Raw genomic sequence first — 25734 nt, forward strand, 5'->3', positions numbered from 1 at the left:
CATTACTTAGCTTGGCAGGTTTTCTCAAGCAAAGCAAATCGCCAGATGTTTTGGTTCTTTGTCATCTACAACATACAAGTGTGTTTGTGTGTGTGTGTGCACGCGCATGCGTGAGCATGTGTGTATGCATGGGGATACACATATACACACACTTTTCTTTATCTATTAATATAATATCTATTATATCTGTATTAATATACAGATATATTTTATGTAGAATTTTAAATAATGTCTTTATTATTTCTATACCTTCTAAAGATTGCTTTCAAGTAAAAATATCAGCTTCTTCTCCAAAAGAAGGTTAACTCTGTAATGTTTGGTGAAAGTCAAAAATCTGCTCGCATGAATATCACAAAATTTAAAACATTGCACTTACAGGAGAAAAATCAATGGTGAAGGTAACTAAAAACAACTTACAGATAGATGTGCCACATATGTAGTAGCAACTGGAAGTATAACTTTATAAGTATTACAATGAAGATTTACAATGTTGCCAAATGAAAAATTGCAACTTTAGACAAGGAGTCCATATACATGAACAGTAGAATGTACTTGTGATTACCCTAGAGACATTTATGACCTACCACAGTTGATCAAATATTATCCTACTAAAACAAACTAAGAGGTCAAACATGAAATGAAGAAATATATTGCACTTTTGCAAGCAACAAACCAAACAAATAAATTATCTGTCATTTGATTTTAATCAATAGCATAAACATATTGATCTCTTCACTGATCTCTTCTGACACTATTTTGAAGGTTTGCAGCAAGTGTATTGAAGACAGGGTCATAGATAAGAATCATAAGAAAGGTTGTACAGAAATTGGCACCATTTTAATTGATACTTATACCCACTATATACATCCATAAATACATATATAGGTTTTGTTTATTTTGTTGTATAAAAGCCAAAAGGAAAAAAAGCTCAATCATCCTTGCATGAAAAATGCAGAGTCAGATATATGTTTATTCATATGTAAGGAAAATAGGATTACATATCTAAACCATGGGTTAATTCAATTATTCTTTAGGTTGATTGCACACATCAGCATATTGAGAAGGAATGCCTAATAACGCTTTAAACAACATTCACTTTGCATTCAAGTTGCAAATAACAATTGCCTCAAAACATGAGGGATAGAAAAGTTACATGTTATAACTCAACACATAACAATGATGTAAAAAAAATGTTGCAAAACATTTTTGCTACCTGATAAAATATTTTCTAAGTGGATACAAATACCACCAGCTATTTAACAAGTGCACAATAAAAGTAGACTACAGCTGCATGAAAAATATATATCAGGGACACAATACCAAAACATTGCAAACAAATAAAAAATTAAAAGAGCTGACATACAATTGCTGAAACATAGAATCTTAAAGAGTAAATAGCAAAGGAAAAGATGTCGTATACTCTGTGGTTAGCTCTACAACAACAATCAATACAATATTTACAGAGTAGTCCTTCAAGCATTACACTCACCAGTATAAGAACTCATTTCATCATCGATACCTAGAGAATACTATGGCACTTTCAAAATATATTTGGAGATCAAGAGAGAGAAGAGAAACCACAATGAGAAACTGGTTAATAAATACTATGAGCTCTGTCTTTAGATAAACATCATATTCACCACTCTGCTTTAATCACAAACAAAGGAAATAGATTTATTTCAACTTGCCAACATATTCACAAATACTTTCTCACAAACTTTAAAACTGACCCATCCTGATGCATAATGACTAATAGTTGGTATCAAAGGTGCACATAATACCTTAAAAGCATAGTCAATGAAATTTAAATAAATTTTATTTCTTCCCAAATATTTATACGTGACCAAAAGGCTGATTTAGCAAAACAATGTTTAGCCCTTATTCAGATTATTCTCTTAAATGTAATGCTTCATCATCATTTAACGTCCGTTTTCCATGCTAGCATGGGTTGGATGATTTGACTGGGGACTGGTGAACCAGATGGCTGCACCAGGCTCCATTCTGATCTGGAAGAGTTTCTACAGCTGGATGCCCATCCTAACGCCAACCACTCTGAGAGTGTAGTGGGTGCTTTTTACGTGCCACCAGCATTAGGGCCAGTCCGGCGGTACTGGCAACAGCCATGCTCAAATGGTGTTTTTTACGTGCCACCAGCACAAGAGTGAGTCCAATGTTTTGTTGACATGCCACCGGCACGAGAGCCAGTAAGGTGAAGGTGGAAACGATCGCACTCAAATGGTGCTTTTTATGTGCAACTGGCATGGAAGCGAGACCACTGCTCTGGCAGTGATCCTGCTCGGATGGTGGTTAGCACTCTACTGGCACGGGTGCCAGTCATCGAATTTGGTTCAGTTTCGATCTCACTTGCCCCAACAGGTCTTCGCAAGCTGAGTTTAGTGTCCAATGAAGGAAGGTTGGCATGGGTGCCAGTCAATGAATTTGGTTCAATTTTCGATTTCGATTTCACTTGCCTCAACAGATCTTCGCAAGCAGGGTTTTGTGTCCAAAGAAGGAAATGTATGCATAAGTGGGCTGGCTACAACCCTGGTAAAGGCCACAGGTTATGGTCTCATTTGTCTTGCCTGGGTCTTCTCACGCACAGCATATTTCCAAAAGTCTCAGTCACAAGTCATTGTCTCGGTGAGGCCTAATGTTCAAAGATCGTGCTTCATCTTATCTGTTTAAAATTTTACCTGAAGATTGTGGAGGCGTTAGGAAGGGCATCCAGCTGTAGAAACTCTGCAAAATTTAGATTGGAGCCTGGTGTTGCCATCCGGTTTCACCAGTCCTCAGTCAAATCGTCCAACCCATGCTAGCATGGAAAGCGGACGTTAAACGATGATGATGATGATGATGATGATGTAATCTATGAATACACCAATAAAATTCAACCGAAACAACTGTTCTCTTTTTTGTATCTACATCACACCTGAAACTAACCTCAGAGTTAGATCTACAGTTTAAATTGGATTTGGTATTCACATATCTACAGTATCTGACCAACACTTGATACCTTCATTGTTTACCTCACTGTGAACTCTACATTATCATACCTCGCCATTTTTGGTATCCTAAGTGTTGAAGTGGCTAGGTTCCGTTGAATCCTTATAACTAATTCACACACACACACACAGTGTTTATTTTAACATTTTCACATGCTCAGTAAAATGCTAGTATTATAATGTAATAGAAAGTATAAACCTTTGACTTTAGAGAAGAGTATGTTATCATATTAATCTAACAAATAAATGTAATTGTCAAATATTCAATCACAGTGGATAGCAGTCAGCTGGACAGATACAGTATGTAGTCATCAACTAAGTATTGACATTTCCAAGAATTACAGGTGTAATATTAATTAATTAAAATTTCTCTGCTCACTGCATTAATATGTTAGCACTGACTCTATCATTTGGTTTTTGTGTGGAATAATTTTTCCCATTCCTTTTAAGTTATCATGTCATGCAATCTGTAGTCACAAAACATCTATATTTTCTGAACTCTTATGTCTAGCAAAGACTGCTTTGCTGAGGTTTAATAAAGCCAAAATCTCTTCCCACTACATTTTCCACATTCATTTTTAATTCGTTTTAATTAAAATTTTGAGGGCTGTTTTCCTCATCTTTCTTGTTCATAATTGTTCATGGGTATAATTTTAATTAAATAAAAAATTCTTTGGTTCACTACAGTTTGTGTCTCAGCACTGATTTTACCTTCTAGTTTCTGAATATGAGAAGACTTGCTCTTTATTTATGTCAACAATATGAATCAAAGTCAACAGAATCAAGTCCCTTGAACAAATATATAATGAAGTGTTAGCAGCAGATTTGAACTAAAACTTTGTGAGTTGGTAGACAAATTGATCATATATATATAAAAGTCGGGATTTGTGGCATTCAGTTACTCCACAAATGAAAAATGCATTAAGTTCTACAAAACGTACACATAGGACAGACACCAGAACCCTAATACTTCATCAGCTATTGACCGAAAAATATACTACCTAGTTGAATGCCTTTAACAATAAGATTAGGAACTTCGTATATCGGCGGCACCTGTAAGATTTGCAGAGAATTAGGGTTTGAGTAAACAAAATAATACAGGGTGGACATACGAAAGTAAACAACAGTAATTTGAAATGATAGATGAAACAATAAATAAAGCCTTGGGGTCAAACACAAGAATGATGGATTAACAGCTGGGAGAAATCATCAAATGGATATAAAGAACAGAATTGAGAAGAGAAAAAGGGTTGACCAGCATGCTAGGTGTCCAGTGGCAAAAAGATAGAAAATCAGTCACTGGTCATGTGTGGGTAGCAGATAAAAGGGAAGGAGGGAGAGAGAATAAGAGAGAGAGAGAGAGAGGGAGAGAGAGAGAGAGAGAGAGAGAGAACAGGGGAAGGAAGGGAAAAAGTTTACAATTAAGTGTAAGAAGATGAGAGAGAGTGGGGAGAGGAAGTAGGGATGCTAGTAAAGGAATATTAGTATGGAAGGGAAAGAGTGTGTGTGTGTGTGTGTGTGTGTATACACACACACACACACACACAGAGATTACTGTTAAATGTTAACTAGACATGCACAATGTGTAGTAAGATACTGACTAGAATATTGTACTGTGAATTTAGCAGGTACAGGTAGTAGCTTTCAAGTAGTTTAATCACAGTCTGTGGATAGAGTTGATTAGACAGTTACAGACTAATTAAATGACTAAAAATGAAGTCCATAGATAGACACAGAATAGATATGCATCCTCTTTATATATACTTGTGTTCCAGAGTATAAGTTATGAAATAGATTTGTTCATTATTTTATGTCATGGATTGTTACATTGATATTGACTTATACCTCCTTAATGCTGTCTATATAGTATTATTGTGGTCATATTTAAAAGATATTCTTTTTAAAATGGTTCAGTCAAAAGAGGAATAGCAGCATTTATAACCTTTTTCAGGTTCTCCAAAACTGTTGGGAGGAACAGACTCCTCTACAGATACTCAAGGGCCAGGTGGTGATGCTATGATAAGATATAATGTTAATTTTAAATTTGAGTAAAGAATAAGTGCCTACAAGTGTCATTTGAATGGGTGTTTACTTAGATACAAATTTGATAATGATTATATCTTTTTTAAGAAGCACTAGCAGTGTAATTGGTGCCAACTAAAAATTAGAAGGTAACTTTAAAAAGTTATAAAATGAAATGATTTTTCACATATCCACAAGAACTTGCATTTATAAAGATAGAAAATGAAATTGTATTATATTTATGAATTTCTGTAGGCATTTAGTGCCTGACTGAAATAAGATGGCTAAAGATATGAATTGGCACTTGTTTGTGAACTTAGCAAAAGCTTAGCTCTTTTTACTCAACCAATTTGAACTATTTCAAAATATCTAGATTATTTTCTGTGATAATAGAAGCAAAAAATAAAATTCATACAACCCATCAGATTGTGGAATACTTCTGAGTTATTCACTATGTCTGAAATTACTTGAATTTACTCAAAACATTCTCAAGGTATCAGTGAAGCATATTGGCTCAATTAGTAATCAAAGATTGCAATCTTAGCTACACTTACTCTATGATGCTTCTACATAATTTACAGTGGAACGAATGAAGGGAAAAAAAGAGAAAATGGAGAGAAATTAAAAAATAACCTCCCAACACTGTACCGATAATTTCTTTAAGCAACATATATTGTCTTTAAAATTAATAGTTTTCAACATGGATTCAGTTCACTTCATTTTCATCTGACTTCATGCAGAATCTACTTTAAAGAAAATAATTTCTGAAAGTTACCACTGGCAATTTTGGTAACACACTTGACAGATGCTATAATTGAATTTCTCCAGAAATTCAGATCTGTTATGACCTTCAGCTTAGGCCTAAACTAACATTACAATTTTATCACCTACTTCATGACAGGAGATTTTTTTCTGACACCATTTCTAAATAAACTTAATAGTTTCCAATATAACAACCTAAATACTCACTTAACAAATTTCTTATATAAAAGGCATCTAGTTATCAGTTCTTTTGAAGAATTTGTCCTTTCTTCTTCCTCCCCTTAATCTCTCTCATCCATTCTGTTTATTGAAAAACATTTAAATCAGTATTGGAGACCGTTTTCTCTTCTCTCTCTGACTCACACTCACTCACTAACAAACTGATACAAAAACAGACATCTAAATGCATACACACACACGTTCATAAATATATACACATATATAACTGTATGTATTCAAACACAGAAAGAAAAGCATCAAAAGTGTAACTTAGATAGACAGAGATAATGACAAAAATGAAAAGAGAAAGAGAGATTGAGAGTTATGAAAAAGGAGACAACTAACAGAAAAGAGATGCATTAGTCAATGTTTGCACATCTGTGTATATCTATGTATTCATGTGTATGCATGTACTTTTATATTTGTAAGTTCAGAAGCTCCTGAAATTACTAATTGTTGCATAATTTAGTTTGATATATTTATATAAGGGTTTGGGCAGAGAAGTAAAATACCTTTTTGGAATTTAGAGCATTTTACACACAGACACATGTCTGTGTGTATATAGATAATAAAGTGAACTGTACCTGTGGATGAGGAATATGAAGAAAGATTTGGAACGAAGCGGTAAAAGAAAATCTGAAGGAGATGAGAGGAGACTGGAGATGTGTGGTACTACAGAAAACCCAATCTCCAGCGTCAGGTAGCACAACATCTCTTGCTCAACCTTCTCTACCATCCTATCACTTTATAACACTTTCATTAACCCCTGACACTATTTTTCATTTTCCCTCCTACTGCCCTCTTCCCTAACATTAACTCTGTTAGTATCTCTCCTATCACCCACTCTCAAACATAATCCTGAGTAAACTTTAATAAGAACTATCTTGGACCCTGATGAACTATCCAATCCATACTGGTATGGCAGACAGACTGACCACTCCATCACTGATTTCATCTAATCAATCCACCCCATTATCATTATTACTTTCTCTCCTTCTTCACATGTGTGGCCGAGTTGTAAGAAGTTTGCTTTTCAACCACATGGTTCTAACTTCAATCCCACTGTGTGGCACTTTGGGAAAATGTCTTCTACTATAGTCATGGGCCAACCAAAGCTTTGAGTGAATCTGGTAGACAGAAACTGAAAGAAGCCCATTGTATGTGTATGTGTGTTTCCATTACCACTAGTTAACTAGTGTTGGTTTGTATATGCTTCCATAACTTAGCAGTTTTGCAATAGAAACCAGTAAAATAAGTACCAGACTTAAAAAAAAGTAATGGGATTCATTTGCTTCAGTAAGCTATTTGAGGCAATACCTTGGCATGGCTGCAGTCTATTGACTGAAACAAGTAAAGTATAAAGGATAAAAGTTGGTCCAATATTTTGTCAGAATACCAATGAAGGTTTTCTTCATTCAAGAAAATCATCTAGCAACTAACCATAACTAAATCTACAGGCATGAAGTTTATGTTAGAGAAGAAGAAATGGTAAATTGTTCTGTTCATGCATCTCCTAAGAACATTAATAAAAGGAAATGGCACCATTTGAAAATCAAAAATGGGTTGCAAACTTAGCATACTTTACAGCATGCATCCCACACTTGAAGGTATTTCGATATACAGCTCATAGACTTTCAGTTTAAAACTACTAGAGGCAATTTGCTAAGTATTTGGACTTGATACTTTATTCTACACACTTCAGTTTTCCTAGCTGTTAGCGATAGTTACCAGATCTACAGAGAATGCTATCAATGATATTCAAGGGAAGATTTATCTCTTATCTGCTTAATGCCATGAAATCAAAGCTAAGAACAAGGCTATGAAAGGAAAGGTTATGGTTTCACCATGTATAAATGAGAGGGAGAGGATACCATTATTAAGTTATTGATTTCTTTTAATCTAGTGTAAACAACCTAACTACATTTAATGGGTCAACCTAACTATATCAAATGATAATCAATAATTATAACCTTTTGTAATTACATTTAATCACTATAACCATAACATTCATTTAATAATTAATTACAAAGCATGTAACTATGTATAACTATATTATCATAATGACCACATTATTTCATTAAGCCTGTAGCCTACTTTTAGTAAAGTGACTAGTACACATCATCATAAAAAAAAAAAATGATGAATGTTTGACAATAAACTAATAGACTAGAAACCAAGGAGGGGAACATTAGTTGGTTGCTCAATCTTCTGCATTTGGAAGCCAAATCTCAAATTATATCTTTCTGTCTAAAAAGATAAATAGGCTGTTGGATAATGTAAACCTACAGTGGTCACTGCTAGAATGTCTTTGATTATAGTTCTGCTTGATCAGAACTGATGAATTTGACTATATTTTTATGATGTGGGGAGAAGAAGAATTTGACATTTTGAAATTGATTCTTCATCTGAGATGAAAGAAATTTTAAGTTTCTTTTCCTTCAAAGTGTCAATCCCAAAATATCAAATTCCTTTCTCCTCATGGCATACAAACTTATCCAGTTTCATGAACTTCACTGTATAATTTTTACCATGTAGATCATCATTAGTTTCCTTGAAATTTGTTTTTCTTTTTTCTTTTTTAATGCATAATATTCTACTATTCTATAAAAATGAAATCTTGAGTGGCTTGGACATTGAATCACCAGCTCACAAGTCAAAATTTGTAATTACTGCTGGCATTTTATTGTGCCTGTGAGTATTACATATTGTCAGTACTTTAACCCTTCAGCTTTCACATTATTCTCTCAAATGTATTGCTTATTTATTCACATTGCTTTGAATTAATCCTGCATTATCCAGTAGCTATGAGATTTCAATGATGTGATAGTCTATTTTTAGAACGACAGGGCAAGAATAAGAGGCCAGACCTGGCCACTTTGAACATAAAATAGGTAGAATATATTGGGCTGGATATGACTGGTTTAAATTCTAAAGGGTTAATTTTTTTTAGCTATTTGAGTTATGTTCTAGATCTTCTGTGAATGTTACTTACAACAGAGTAACACCCTATATTTAGAGGGGGTGGTTTATCATACATCAACTTAATGCTACAATAGCTATGCCTTTCCTTACATTTTCTTTATATTTGTCATTTTTTAATTATAATCAATTCCCAAAACCATAGCTATCTATCTATAATTATCTAGAGAGGTGCAACTGGCTAAGCTGATTACTGCTGAAAAATTGATAGTTTGTATCTTGTAGCCAGTGTTGTCTTGAAATCATTGACCTAGACCATAGCACTATAAATAGGTACCATGATTATGCAACACTCATTCTTGCAAGAAGATAGAGCAGTGTATAAGAATCAAGGGCTTGCAGTGCTAATTCTAAATCCTCCTATGGACATGAGCTTTTACATAAACACTCAAGTTACAGTCCTGATTCAACCTATTTTATAACTTCCACCCAAAGTAGGCTTAATATGACTGATATGTTGTCAAGATGATCTTGATTCAATCAGAATTAACACCACATTCTTTACTCCCTTTGTTAAAATGCATATTGTCCAAGCAATTACTTAGCTCAAGCATTTGACGAAATAGAAGGGGATATAGCATCATACAACGTGGAAGACAATTGGAGATTTCTGCAGGACAACCTGTTGAAAGCCACCGACCAGATCTGTGGCTGGTGTAAGGTCCCCTCTCGACCCAGAGTAACGTGGTGGTGGAACAAGGAGGTAGACAGGGCTATTAGACAAAAGAAACAGGCTTGGAAGGACTGGAAGAACGGTGGTAGCAGGGAATTGTACCAATGTGCCAGAAGGGAGGCTAGGCGACAGGTTTATTTAGCCAGAGGGGAAGCAGATAAGAAAAAATTTGCCAATGTTCTGCGCCGTGAGGACCAAAGACACGAGGTATTTCGTGCTGCAAGACAGTGTAGGAGAGAGAATAGTGATGTCGTAGGAGAGAAATGTGTTCGCATGGATGATGGTACGCTTGCACTAAAAGAGGCTGCAAAGAAAGAGGTCTGGAGATGCCACTACGATAGATTGCTTAATAAAGAGAATGAATGGGAGAAAGAGAGCCTGCTGTATGTCGACCCAATAGAGGGACCAGCTATCCGAGTTGATAGTACCAGGGTAGATAAAGCAATTAAGAGTATGAAGACAGGGAAAGCCCCCGGCCCACCAGGAATCACTGCAGAGATGCTCAAAATATCTGGCAGTGTGGGCTACAGCCTAGTCACCCGTATTACGAACCAGGTGTTACACGAAGGAGTCATACCCAATGACTGGTGTAGCAGCACCATAGTCAACTGCTACAAAGGTAAAGGTGACGCTTTAGATACAAATAATTAGAGGCATCAAGCTGTTAGATCAGGTTATGAAAGTTACAGAGAGGGTCATAGCCCAACTAATTAGGGAGCGAATCAATTTAGATGAGATGCAGTTTGGGTTCGTGCCAGGTAAAAGCACTATTGATGCCATATTTCTAGTAAGACAGCTGCAGGAGAAATACCTAGCCAAGGATAAACCTCTGTACCTGGCTTTCGTTGACATGGAGAAAGCCTTTGACAGGGTCCCCCGATCCCTTATCTGGTGGTCAATGAGGAAACTTGGGATAGAAGAATGGTTAGTGAGAGCTGTGCGAGCCATGTACAGAAATGCTGCCAGTAAAGTGAGGGTTGGAAATGAGTACAGCAATGAATTCCGGGTAGAGGTAGGGGTCCACCAAGGTTCAGTCCTCAGCCCCCTCATATTTATCATAGTCCTCCAGGCAATCACAGAGGAGTTCAAGACAGGTTGCCCCTGGGAGCTCCTCTATGCTGATGACCTTGCCCTAATTGCGGAGTCACTATCAGAACTAGAGGAGAAGTTTCAGGTGTGGAAGCAAGGTCTAGAATTGAAGGGCCTTAGAGTCAACCTAGCTAAAACCAAAATCCTAATAAGTAGGAAGGTAGATAAAACACAAACCCCTTCAGGTAGATGGCCCTGCTCAGTATGTAGAAAAGGAGTAGGTAGTAACTCTATAAGATGTACCCGGTGCAAGCTATGGACACATAAGAGGTGCAGCAACATCAAAGGCAGGTTAACTAGGAAGTTAGTTTTTGTATGTGCCAGATGTTCAGGTGTAATAAAGACTGTAAACAAACAGGAAACAACTTCTATCTCATTCCAGGGTGAAAAACTAGAGGTAGTCGATAGCTTCCGCTATCTGGGCGACCAAGTTAGTAGTGGGGGTGGGTGCGCTGAAAGTGTAGCTGCTAGAATAAGAATAGCCTGGGCAAAGTTTAGAGAGCTCTTACCTCTGCTGGCGACAAAGGGACTCTCACTCAGAGTAAAAGGCAGATTGTATGACGCATGTGTACGAACAGCCATGCTACATGGCAGTGAAACATGGGCTGTAACTGCTGAGGACATGCGTAAGCTCGCAAGGAATGAAGCCAGTATGCTCCGTTGGATGTGTAATGTCAATGTGAATACCCGTCAGAGTGTAAGTATCTTGAGAGAAAAGCTGAACATTAGAAGCATCAGTTGTGGTGTGCAAGAGAGACGATTGCGCTGGTATGGACATGTGGTGAGAATGGATGAGGATAGCTGCCTGAAAAAGTGCCACACCCTAACAGTTGAGGGAACCCGTGGAAGAGGTAGGCCCAGGAAGACCTGGGCTGAGGTGGTGAGGTAAGACCTTCGTACATTGGGCCTCACCGAGGCGATGACTACTGCCCGAGACCTTTGGAAATGTGCTGTGCGTGAGAAGACCCGGCAAGCCAAGTAAGATCGTTGCCAGTGCCCCTGGACTGGCTCTTGTGCGGGTGGCACATGGGATGCACCATTTTGAGCGTGGCCATTGCCAGTACCACCTGACTGGCCTTCGTAGGATTTTCGAGCGAGATCGTTGCCAGTGCCCCTGGACTGGCTTGTGTGGGTGGCACATAAAAGACACCATTTTGAGCGTGGCCGTTGCCAGTATCGCCTGACTGGCCTTCGTGCAGGTGACACGTAAAAGCACCTACTACACTCTCTGAGTGGTTGGCGTTAGGAAGGGCATCCAGCTGTAGAAATTCTGCCAAATTTAGATTGGAGCCTGGTTTTGCCATCTGGTTTCACCAGTCCTCAGTCAAATCGTCCAACCCATGCTAGCATGGAAAACGGACGTTAAACGATGATGATGATGATGATGATGAGTAGTAAAGTGTGCGGTAGACTTAACCTTCATCTAATTTACCACCATCATCTAGCAGAGCCCACTCAGTTGTAAGCATTCAGGTTTGATTACAGATAGCTTTATATACTGCATTGTTTCCTACTGGGGTAATCTATGAGCTACAGCCTTTCTCCACAGACTAAGCTGTAAAAAAAAAATAAAAATAAAAATGCATCAAATATTTTTCAGGTTGACACATTAGGACAAACTAAGTGTTTAATTACATATATATCCTTTAAATGATATAAGTTCAATAGAATACTGGATTAAATACTACATAGTGTTTAGTTTTGCTACTTACTTCCAGGGCCAATATAATAACTACTAGTGATAAAATAAAGGCAACTTGATTACCTTTATCATTCACTCTACAAATACATGATATGTCTATTTCAGAAATCAATATTAAAAATCTTTTTCACAGGTACTAGAATAAAACATCTTTGATTATATATTTATATATAACAATATATGTAAAGGAAAAAGATTTAATTAACAGTCTCTTTAAATTGTAACAGATATAGTTGAGATATTTTTTATGTCCTTTCAAGCCATGCCGTTTCTTGACAAAAAAGAAAGTGTAAAAGAATTTGATAATTGATAATGTTTAATTGAATTTCAATATTATCAAATATATCCTTAAAATATAAAATAATTTTAGAACTGTAATGTAATCAATTTAGAAATTAATAACTGCTGCTGCTACCATTACTACAATAACAAAAACAAATTTCACAAACTGAGAGAATGAAATTAACTTATTTTCCAGTAGTCAAGGTAACTCTCTTAAGCTCAGACTGATGCAAGTGGAAAAGGCTCTTTAACCTAATCTTAGACTACCTACCTGATGTTGGTGATGTGATAGAAAATGTTTTGTTTTTCTTTCCATACACCTGGCAACAAAGAACTTACCAACTGTATGGGAAAGAATGCAATGGGTAAAATAGAGACAATGCAGAGATTGTTTCTTAAGTCTTGTTAGGAATTAGACTGCTGTAATGCCAGTGTCTGAATGAACAACATAGAGTAGGGAGAAAAGACTCTTTTGTTTTCCTAGCGAGAAGGCTACCTTTCATGGCTGGTACTACAACAAAAATGCACCTGATTCATTCTAGAGAGTGGTTCGTGAAAGGAAGGACATCCAGCCATAAAAACAAAGCAAAAAAAGAAATAATAATAATAATAATAAAATGGAGAAAGGAACATACATGAAAGACGAAGTTCCCAAACCATCAAGGATTAACTCTGAATAAGAAATGGTTCTGACCTTGATGACATGCTTAACTCATACAACCATAGGAAAATGGAAGAGCAGATTTAAAAGTAGTTATGTCCATCACCATTATTTATCAAAATTAGATTAATGTATGTTTTTCTATACTTGTGGGGATAGACACATCTTGTTATGTACCTCTCATATGTAAGATTCTCAAGTTTGATCAAGTCATCTTTGACCAGCAATAAGAGCATGTACTATACTTCATTGATTCACAATGCATTTTAGCACATCTTATCCATTCCAACATGTAACATTTCTCTTATATATATATCAGTTAATGTTTTTGATACTCAGCTGTTTTCTCAACTCATTCATTTATAAGTTTAGGGTTTCATACAAGTTAACATGGGTCATTCAGTTGATGATATTTAGCACCACTTTTTTTATTGGTTTGGTTTGGGAGATGACCATGTGTCCATGGCTTTTGCAAGCTATCAAGATTGGTAAGATTGATGAGGTTAATAGTTCTCTTGAATAGTTGCAAAGTGGCAACTACATGAAAAGCATGGTCAAGGAAAAAATTCCCAAAGGCAAGTATTCTGGAGAGGAAAGCATAATGATTGGTGAGGGGTTGGTGGGGGAGAGATTAAGAGTGATGAGAGAAAGTGAGTGAGTGAAGATCATCCAGCTTTAAATAGTAGAGGCTATCATAGTAGTAACAATAGAAAATGTAGAGTGAGGAAACAACATATCCTCTGGGTAAGATAAAGTGTGTTGGTAAGTAACTTCATGCCAACCAGTCAGGTGACCCCATTTGTCTATTGCCCCTGTGGATCTTACTCAACATTTACTACTTAATTTTCAAATACCCATATTTTTACTTGTTTTACATATGCTTCCTCAGAGGGAGAAAGAAAATTGTCATTTCAAAGAAAATAGAAGTTTCACAGGCCAGAAGGATGGAAAGTTAGCACATTCAGCCACAATACTGCATATGACAGTTGTGGTTCTTTGAATTATAGATATAGTGCATCCAGCAGGCTTTCACACACTTTCCATTTACTGACTACTTAATATCAGTCACAAAGCTTTATTCTATCCTGGGCTTTGAAATTGCAAAGTGAACTTGATAACCATTTGTCCATGCCTGTATCAACATCTAAGCATACACACACATTGAAACTTCTCATACAAATTGTTACAAGGCTGATTCCTTCGTGTTATCCATCACAAAAATCATAAATAGTAGTTCATATGTGAACTGAACTTTTTGTAGATAGTGTGCATAGTTTTGTGTTTTTGTAAACTTTAAACATCAATGTTATAGTAATCAATACTACACCACACCACACCACACCACACCACACCACAACACAGAAAATTCAAGAGCTGAAAGTGAAGTCACATAATCATAAATGAAACATAGAAATCAAGCGGCTGCTGCTGCTACTACTACTACTACTACTACTACTAATAATAATAATAATAATGATAATAATAATAATAATAATAATAATAGTAATAATAATAATAATAATAATAATGATAATAATAATAAACACATAATTTTCTTATGGTTTCTTAAACATTCACTTGAACAAAACTGTACAAATCCAAATATATGGTACCCTAGGCATAACATCTACATGAACTTCTAACTTGTTGTCTCTTGAGGTCTCTGGGTGAGACTTGGATCCAACTTGTACAAATGCAAAACAAAAGTCAAACATAAAATAATAATAATAATAATAATAAACATACTATTTATAATAAGTAGTAATAATAATGTTAATAATAACAGTAACAACAAATTATAATGAAAACTGAAGTGGGAGAAAAGAATTTAATCAATTTGTTATGGAAGCACATTGATTTTACTCTTTTGAAGATGATATTGATAGAGAAAAATGATTGATTGATGTGAGATTTATCTGATACTTAGTAAAACTTTCCTTAGACATCAACTTATTAATGATAGATTGTAAATAGTACCAAAACAGCAACAATATTTCTAACAAAACCATTTTTTGAGACGTTAAAAAAAAATTATTGGAGTACAGCAACAATAAAGTTAAAGTGCTCATACAACACTACTTGCCTCATCCTGACTCAGACAAAATATAAAATACTTCCAATAGCAACAAGATTACTTAAAGGCCAGTACTAAGCTTTGACTTTATAGCATTAAGGATATGAGAAACCTTCACATGATGTCAATCTATCATCGTTAACTATCCAAGAAAAACTGGTACAGATTCTTGGTAGTAATGAGAAGTGATGTATGTAAAATTAAGTGTACAGATCAAAAACAACAAAATACCTCCCATGGAATTTTAAACCAAAGGTTCACAAGCTGATAGACCAATATATTGCTTACTCAGCCATTCTAGTCCTCCTCAGTCAATCTTAATGTTTCTTTGACCTTGTCACCCTATTTCTTTATACTTTAAGTACATTTGTGTGAATTCTGAATAATAATGCAAATTGTATTATTTAAAATTCTGCAATATTCTCACTTACTACCTACAATACTCTAGAGTAGAGGTTCTCAACCATTTTTTTTTATCTATGGGCTCCTTTGATTACTTTTCTATTGTAGTGGACCTCCATTGCCATTCAATGTTTAAAATTAAGTTTTATAGAAACTTCTTTCAAAATTCCTATTTGGTTTTTCACACAATCACTTGTGTAGGTTGAGCTATGAGAAAGAAATTTAACTTTTTCTTGCAGTAAATACATCTAAATCAAAACTTTTTCATGGACCCATAATATACTACTGTGGATCTCCAATTTACTATTTTGCATGTCTGGACCTCCAAAAATCTAATATGGACCTTCAAAGGTCATGTGGACCCTGGTTGAAAACCACTGCTCTAGAGTGATGGTTCTCAAACTAACAAATCCAGACTCCACCAACATCAGTGAAATTTATTGCCCTTCTTCACCTCTCTGTTAATGATAAAACAAAATAACATTTGCATCAACATACATCTCCTTTATTTTTAAATATTTAAAACCATCTAGTTTGATTAAAAAAAGGCAATCTGTCCACTCTTTTTCAATCTTCATAGCTCCCACACTCAGCCCCATAAGAAACATCTTAGGGTGTTACAACATTTAGGTTAGAAACCACTGGCCCCTAACTAACTGAAAATAAATGAAAGTATTGAATGGCTGCTCGCAACAAAAAATGGTCTCTCAAGACTGAATACAAATAGTCCAGTACTCTAGCCATTTAATTATTTCATCTCTACAAGTCTTATCTTTTTTCACATTCCATATGAATAATCACAGTTCTTAATTTCCAATTTTGTCATTGATTCATTAATAATGTTATCATTGGGGCTAGTCAGCATTTTCTAAAGATGTGCTAAAATTTATTAGCCATAAAAATAAACATCATTTAATAAAATTCTTGCAGTTTTGCTATGAGTATTCAGATAATTTCAGATGAATCTTTATACACAAAATATTCTCTCTTCTTTTGCAGAAACAATCATTCACATTCAAAGCCTCAGCTTTACCAATGATTTGTGACATCTCTTTGATTTTTTAAATCTGAGGGTGTTAAGTTACACAACCACATTACAACTGTGCACTTTACTACATTCAATAAAGAAATTCAAGGTAATAGTAACAAGCAAGCATCACAGTAGGATAGGAATCCAAACCTCCCCTTGTGTTCTATTGAAAAGTAAGGCAATAAAAAGCAAAACTGACTTACCCAATAACTACAATTATAAAATCTAGAATGTTCCATCCGTTGCGTAAATATGCTCCTGGATGTAACACAAATCCATAGGCTATGATCTTCATGGCACATTCTAGTGTGAAGATCACAAGGAATACATATTCTACATTTTCCTGAAAAATAAAAAAATAAAATATGATAAAACACATGGCTTAACTGTTAAAAAAAATTCAAGAATTATACTGATCTACTTCTGTTTAAGAATATACAACACCATGATGTAAAATAAATTAATTCTGCAGTGAAATGGCAAAATTTAATCATTAAGAAATTTACGAAAAAGTTAAAGACTTCCTTTATAACAACCATTTAAGTTTGACATAATTGGCATAAAGCTAACATATATAACTAATAAAAATATATATATTTCCTCCAAATTTCAATACTTTTGGAATGAGATTTTGTACTTTAGGTTTTACAGACTGTTAACTTCATGTTTTATATTCATGTTTTCTACAATATGCTTTGATTGATGCATTATCTTATTGTCTTCAGGTGGTTCTTTCTTTTTATCTCTATATAAAAGTAATGGAAAAGCATTCAACTTTAGTAATAATAATTACATATTTGCTCTAGTTAGGGTTGCTAAATTACAAATTTACAGAAACACCTATTGATGAAAAGTTTCAATATTCTAGTAGTATCAAATTTATTACAAGTACACAGGGTTGACTAAGATCTCAACTTTTACCAGTAGTGTACTAGTAAATAGGAACAGAGACGTTTGTAGATATGTATCCTTGAAAATATTCCTAAAATGGAGAAAGCGGGAATTTACTTCAGTATAAATAGCATTCTTCAAGGCAGTACCCCAAACATGGGTGAAATCTAATAACTGAAATGAGTAAAAGATATAAGAACACGTATGCATGCACACACATACACAATAAATTTTTTTTACTATCTTTTATCTAAATTGTTTGTACAAAGCCAACAACTTCACTGGTGTTTTATTTATCTTTTTTTTTTTTTGACTCTGAAAAGGTAAAAGGAATAGATGACTTTGGTAGGATTTAAACTCAAAATGTAAAGAGCCTCAACAAATAAATACTGCAATACATTTCGTTTGATGCACAATATGATTCAAGCTAAAAATTTACCAATTTCTTTTACAGAAGTAAATTCCATATTCCCCGTTAGTGGATGTTTTTGAGAACAAATATCAATTAATTTCTGTATTCTAAATTACAAGTTGAATAAAATTTTGATGTCTCAGTTAACTTATCTTCATATATGATAAAATGCAAAGTATGTCTCTGTCAGTCATGCAGTAGGCAAAGAAGAGTAAAACAACAGATGGAGTGGGTATGGGTGACAGTGAGAGATGCTAAAGCAGGCAGACGTTTAAAGGCTTAGCTCCAAAGAAGAGTAAAACAACAAATGAATTGGCAGTGAGTAACAGTCAGAGGTGGTTAACTGCAGGCAAACTGTAGTGAGCTCTGAATTCATAAGTATTTCAATGAAAATGAAATTAAAATTTTATCATAAATTATATTTATCAATTTCACACAGACACACACACACACACACACACACACACACACACAAAGGGGCATATATGTTACATACAATAGAATGGGTCAAGAGGGTGGCTGCTGGAAGACCCTACGTCTGGCAAAAGGACTCTGCACCATGCCACACAAGCAGGAGAACAATTTTTGCATCAGACAATTTCTGCGACCACATCACCCCTAATATCTGGCCACCTAACCCCTTAGACTGCAACCCCCTTGATTATTATGTATGGAGGACAGATGAGCGAGGGACCAACAAAACTTTTTAACAAGGAGAGTGTCCAGAAGAGTTGCAGGAGATTCTGAAGTTGTCTGGAGACCATGGTTAAAGCCAATGGCAAATTGATTGAATAAATTCACTCTTTAGTATTTCAAGATATTTTTATGTAATTTTGGTAAATATATGTCAAAATGAGATGTCACCATTATTTTTATTTTTGCATAATTTAGATGACAGTTTATTCACTGCATCCTGTACATACATGTGTGTGTGTGTGTGTGTGTGTGTGTGTGTGTGTGTGTGTGTGAGTGAGTGCACGTGTGTGTATATGTGTGTGTATATATGTATTTATATGTACATATATATGTGTATGTATATATATATATATATATATATATATATATATATATATATATATATATATATAAAAACAAATAGTAAATGAGTATATGCATATATACGTACAGGTATGTGCATACCGACATCCACCTGTATGTATAGGTGCATATCTGGGTACAGGACATTGCAAACAAAACGTAGACGAGAAAACACACAAGCCACATAGAGAACATTCTACTTCATCAGCTACCCCCGTTTTAACACCGGCGTTTCGAAGAGCTGGGCAGGACGCATCGTTAAAACGGCTCTTCCCATGGACCGCAAATTAAATTTGTATACACAAATTAAATCTTGCCATGGAGGAATGTAGTGGCGGACAAAAAACAAGACAGGAAAACAAACAGAAATATATATATATATATATATATCTACATATGTGTGTGTGTTTGTACACACACACACACACACACACACATAAACATACATTATATGAGTGATATTTTCAACCAAGATGTTACAATTGCATCTGATTCTTCAAGTGCTTCAATTCTGTGTATTTACATAAATTTATTAGATTGCTGACATATGTTAACGGTTTTCCCCACTGTGTTGATGTGTTATTTTCTATCATTAATAAAACTGTCAGCATTTTTGCTGACATGGGTATGCTAGTATATATATATGTTTACCCTATAAGCAGCATTAAGTACTCTATGTTTTAACTACTACTTGGAAATGTGCAGGCGCATACAAATACATGTAGAAGAAAAAATAGACACAGAAAACAGGAATGATAACATGAAAAACTGAAACCAAATTATAGTTCTACCCATTATATGTATATTGCTACAAACACCATGCAATATGATATTAATGCTATGTTTATGCAAAATATGGCTCATAAATGATTTGCACAGAAAGGACTAAAACTGCTCAAATGACAAAAATATCATTCTGTTTTTAATTTTAAATCAAAATAATTCATAATGCCTTCTTTATTTACAATACACGAATAAAAATATTACAAAGAAGCAAGAAGCAAAGAAACAAAAAAAGTATGAAATTTAACAAATTTGAACTGATGAGACTGAAAGAATAAACTAAATGCTGTGGTGGATTTCAACAGGTACTTTGTGCTGGTTACCCTCACCCTATTGTTCATTAGCAAGATATAAGTAAACATAAAGAAATATCTAAAAAAAAAAAAGCATAATGTTGAAATTGTTGTTAATTATGAACCTTTAGTATAATGAAAGGTTGGGTATCACTAAAGAATTTTTAAAAAAGGAACATTCAGCAAGATACATTTGTGCTTGCATAAATTATGGTTATATATTAGTTTTAATGAGACAATCTTTCTTTTTTGGATTGACTTAAAATGCGATCTGACTGAAAAAAAAAGTAATGAAAAATATCTTTAGGCAATGGCAGATTAAATTAAATAAAAAATATATATAAATAAATTTAAAAAAATCTAATATTCCTTGCCAGTAAGCAACTGTCTTATTTCCCATCTTATTTGCATACCAGTAAAATTAATTACTTTCATGATGACTATTTTTCTTGAAATGTAAGAGTACATTTTGTAACACAACACTACTAGTATTACTGCTACAACATTACTGTTTACAAAACTGCTCAAAAATACCTTAAGCAAAGTTTTGCAGCTATTGATTTCAGATTGAAAGGAAAAAGTTTTCTGATATTATTACCATTATTTGAATGAGCAGGTTTTCTGTCAAAGGATTTGGTCAATTGATAGAATTTTTTTATTAGGCTTTTTACTTATAAATACTAAATTAGTATAAGGCTTTTTTAGATTATGTATACTTAAGTTGTTTATTGAGTATATTATATATAAGCATTACTTATTAGATATACTTCTATTTGACCAGGATCTTGTATTAAAAATGTATTTTTTTAATATCTAACTGTTTTTTTCTTCGGTTTGAATTTTGTATTTATGTTTATAACTCCAACGATCCTTTTTGAAATGTACAGTGTTCCGGATTGGTTAATTACCGAACTTCATAGTCTAGCATCATAAATTTGAATCATTTGCTTGATATGTTCATGATTTCAACACCATTATGATGTACGGTTGTATAACATCTCATGTCTTTTCAACTTGTTTTTTTGCTTGTTTTCATAGGTCAACTATGAATGTTGTATATGCATGTTATCTATTTTTATTGTCTGCCTCCTACTAATAAGGCCCTGAGGAGATGCAGTATACCATATTTTATAATATGCATGAATCAATCTGGATATTGCATCGGAATGATCATAGGTCATTTTCATTATTATAATAAAGTATTTTCAATGGATCAGTTTTGAGCTCTCATTTAAATCGATATAAATACAAAAACTCACTTGTGAGTATTTTGCTACATTTGTTAACAGATACAATAATTTTGCCTAATTTTTGGTATAAAAATATATATAAATACATATATATATATATATATATACACACACACGTATATATATATATATATATATATATACATATATATATGTACATGTATATCTATATCTATATATATATATATACACACACACACACACATACATATATATGTATATGTATATATATATCTCTACATATATATATATGTATATATATATCTATGCAAAAACACACACATATAAATATATATATATAGTGAGAAGTTAAAAAAAACAAAAGATGAAGACGGGTGTGTAAACAACAAACAGATGTATTAGTTTAACGCTTGGGTAGAGAGAACGTCTTTTATGTTTCGAGCCGACACTCTTCCACAGGAAGGAACACAGAAATAAACAGGGAGAGAAAATATAAGAAGGTTTAGTGGCTAGCGATCTATCATGGCGAATGTCGGACAGAGGGGTCACACAGGAGTGCTAGGAAGAAGGGGAGATAATAAAGTAGTGGTGATCCCAAAATGAAGGTGCGAGTGTGTGTATGTGAGTGTGTATGTGCATGTGGAAGGGGGGGGGGGTGACACTGACGTGTGCGTGTATGCATGTGTAGGTGCTGGGAAGTGGTAAGTGCTAGTGTGGGTGCTGGGAAGTGGTCAGTGCTAGTCTGTGTGGGATGGTGTGATGTGGTGTGGTATGGTGGTTTTGGGATGTGGGGGAGGCGAGAGTGGGGGAAGCAAGGGTGGGGTCTAAAGGATGGGTAAGGGTGGGATGGGATGTGTAGAGATGGCGGGGTTGGAATGTGTTGGTAATGAGAGAGGGGGTGAAGATGAAGGGAGAGGGTGGAAGGGAGAAGGTGGGTAGGAGTGAAGAGAGGAAGTAGGTGCCAGAGCAAGAGAGGAAAGATGGGTGGGAGGAAGTAGGTGTGAGAGGAAGAGAAGAGAGAAGAGGAGGAGAGTTGAGCCCATGTGGCACAAAGGAGCAAAGAGAGAAGATTAATCCCTGCTCACGGCGAAGACGGGTGCCTAGATGGTGCAAGGACAATCCAAGCATAGACAGGTGTTGTAAAGAGTGACCGGTAAAGCAGAAATGGCGTGAGACCGGGGTGTTGTTGCCAAGTCGGATGTCTCCGAGGTGTTCTACGAACCGCTCAGCCAAGCGGCATCCCGTTTGACCGATGTATAGAGAAGGGCAGTGAGAACAGGAGATGCAGTAGATGACATTGTTAGATGTGCATGTAAAGGAGTCAGTGATATGATAGGGTCGATGATGGGTGCCAGTGAGGAGAGTGGTGTTGGATAGGTAAGGGCAAGTGCGACAGTATAGGTGGGAGCAGGAGAACGAGCCGGGTTGGGAGGTTGGGTTAGGGAAGAAGCTGTGGACCAAGAGGTCTTGTAGGTTGTGGGCTCATTTGAAGGAGGGTAGGGGTTGGACTGGAGTCGCTGGAAGGCTCGGAGAATGGTGTGTTGGAGAGGTAGGGTGGTGGGGTAGTAGGTGAGGGAAAACGGGAGATGGGTGAAAGCAGGGCGGGTGCAAGGGGAGAGAGCAGATGCATGGTCCACAGAATGTGCTCTGGCAAGGGTGGTGTGGATAGTGGTGAGGGGATATCCATGTAGGATGAAGTGGCGAGCCATGAGTTGAGACTGAGTCTCAAAGTCATGGTTGTCACTGCAGAGCCTGCATAGATGGAGGAATTGGGAATAGGGGAGGGAGAGCTTGGTGTGTTTAGGGTGGGAGGAGGAGAACTTGAGGTATGAGTGTGAGTCTGTGTATTTGTAGTAGATGGAGGTGGGGAGAGTGGAGTGATGAATGCTGACTGAAATGCCAAGAAAGGTGACTGAGGTATCAGAAATAGTGTAGGAGAAGTGGAGGGCAGGATGGAAAGATTTGACAAAAGAGAGGAAAGAGTCTAGATGTTCGTGGGAGAGTGAGGTCACAATATAATGACCATATAGTTCAGGAGTGGGACCAGTGAAACTGGAGAATATTTGGGCCTTAGCATAGCCAACGAACAGGTTTACATAGTTGGGGCCCATTCTCATTCCCATGACCATTCCCAAGAACTGCTGGTAAAACTCACCTGCGAACAAGAAGCAGTTAAGTGAGAGGACAAGTTTGGCCAGACGAAGGAGTGTTGATGTCTCAGGTTGAGGGTTGGGTCGAAGGTCAAGGAAATGCTGGAGTGCAGCCCCTCGTGGTGAGAGATCACCGTGTATAGACTCTTGATGTCAAAAGTGAAGAGAAGTTTAGAGGAGCCAGGAGGGAAGGAGAAAGAGTTGAATAAATGAAGAGCATGGTTGGTGTCATGGATGTGAGAGGGGAGGGAAGCCACTAGGGGGTGCAAGGACATGGTCAAGATATCTGGAGATGAGTTCGGTGGGGCAGTTTCAGGCAGAGATGATGGGGTGGCCAGGGTTGTTAAGCCCTGAGCCCCATTTCTCTCTCTCCCTCTCTCTGACACATCAAGCATTACCCCCGCCCATTTTAATCCCTTCCCCATCCATGGTACTCCTCAGCTGCTGTACATACCTGGTACATTATATCCCATTTCCTCCCTAACACATTAGCCCCATGGCCTGTTGTGTGAAGTTTGTGATGAACCGCTGGTAGTACATGTGATGGTTAATGTGTTAATGGTCTTCCCACCGCTCACATTCCTATTACTCATCATCCAGACCCACAGTATTTCTACCAATTACCTCCTTTCCATGCCTTCAGCCACTACTCTCTTTCCTCTTAAAGAAGTATACTGTATACCTACATAATTGTAGTCTAATAACTAAAACCACTGAAAGAACAAATATATATTATAATCATCATCATGATTTTAATGTCCACTTTTCTGTGGTTGTATGGTTAAATATATATATACATATGTAATGTAAGTGTACATGTTCGACAGAGAGCCAGTGTTTTGAGAGAGAAGTTAGGTATAAGAGGAATTTGTCGCTGTGTGCAACATAGGAGACTACACTGGCTTGGTCATGTGCTGTGAATGGATGCTGACAGCTCCATAAAGAAATACTGATCTCTCAAAGTGGATGGAACATGTGGAAGTAGTAGACCCAGGAAGATATGGAACAAAGTACTGAAGAACAACCTCAAGAAGCTGAACTGCGATGTTCAGGTGAGATGGCAAAGGACTGAAACACCTGGTGCTTGGCTGTACTCAAGAAGACCCAAACCCAGTAGCAAAAGTGTTAAGAGCGATCCTTTTGGTTGTGTTAGAGCACCCATGGTGGTGCCACATAAAAATGCCTGTGTGGTGACATGTAAAAGTGCCTGTACAACATCATGTAAAAGCGTCCATATGGTACCACATAAAAACACCTGTGCAGTACCGCATAAAAGCACTCATGTGGTGTTACGTAAAAGGCACCCACTACACTCTTGGGGTGGTTGGCATTAAGAAGGACATCCAGCTGTAGAAACCATGTGAAATCAGACTGGTGTCTGGTGCAGCCTCACCGGCTTGCCAGTTCTGGTCATGCTGTCCAACCCATGCTAGCTAGGACAACAGACGTTAAATTATGATGATGATGACATATGTCTGTACATATGTACGTACATACATATGTATGTATATATATATATATATATATATGTATAACTCTATTCCAAATCATGCACTCAAAATCTCCATATTTCACTCTGTTATCAAAAATATTGTCAACTGAATGCACATGTAAATGTAACAAGGGACATGGAAAGCACAACTAGAAGTGTAGTATTAGTGCAAGTATTATTCAGTCTTCTGTACAATAGCATATTTACTTTGTGAATACATGTGTGCAATATTGATTAGCAAGAGCCAATATTATAAATATTTGGACACTGAAATGTTTGACAGACAGCAGAAATGCATCTTTGAGGAAAGCTAATAAAGAATATTCTATTTAAATTATATGAGTAGAAATGAGAAATGTACATATATATCTTAATATGTGTGTGTACATATATATATATACATATGTATGTATATATATATATACATATGTATGTATATATATATATATATATATATATATATATATACACACACACACACTCTTTTTCCCTTTTACTTTTATTTGTTTCAGTCATCTGACTGCGGCCATGCTGGAGCACCGCCTTTAGTCGAACAAATCTTCCCCA

At 35.9% G+C, this 25734-nt stretch overlaps 1 protein-coding gene across 2 annotated transcripts in view; it reads right to left on the reverse strand.

Moving 5' to 3' along the window:
• Window positions 1–25734, reverse strand: part of LOC106872359 (muscle calcium channel subunit alpha-1-like) — a 437934-nt gene that overhangs the window by 231871 nt on the left and 180329 nt on the right. For both annotated transcript variants that reach the window (XM_089348768.1, XM_089348769.1), the window contains exon 4: window positions 17101–17240. In XM_089348768.1, the coding sequence (XP_089204894.1) occupies window positions 17101–17240 (140 nt within the window). The remainder of the gene's footprint in view (window positions 1–17100; window positions 17241–25734) is intronic.

This window comes from Octopus bimaculoides, chromosome 3 (genome assembly GCF_046866305.1).
Source record: "Octopus bimaculoides isolate indiv1 chromosome 3, ASM4686630v1, whole genome shotgun sequence".
Lineage (NCBI taxonomy): Eukaryota > Metazoa > Mollusca > Cephalopoda > Octopoda > Octopodidae > Octopus > Octopus bimaculoides.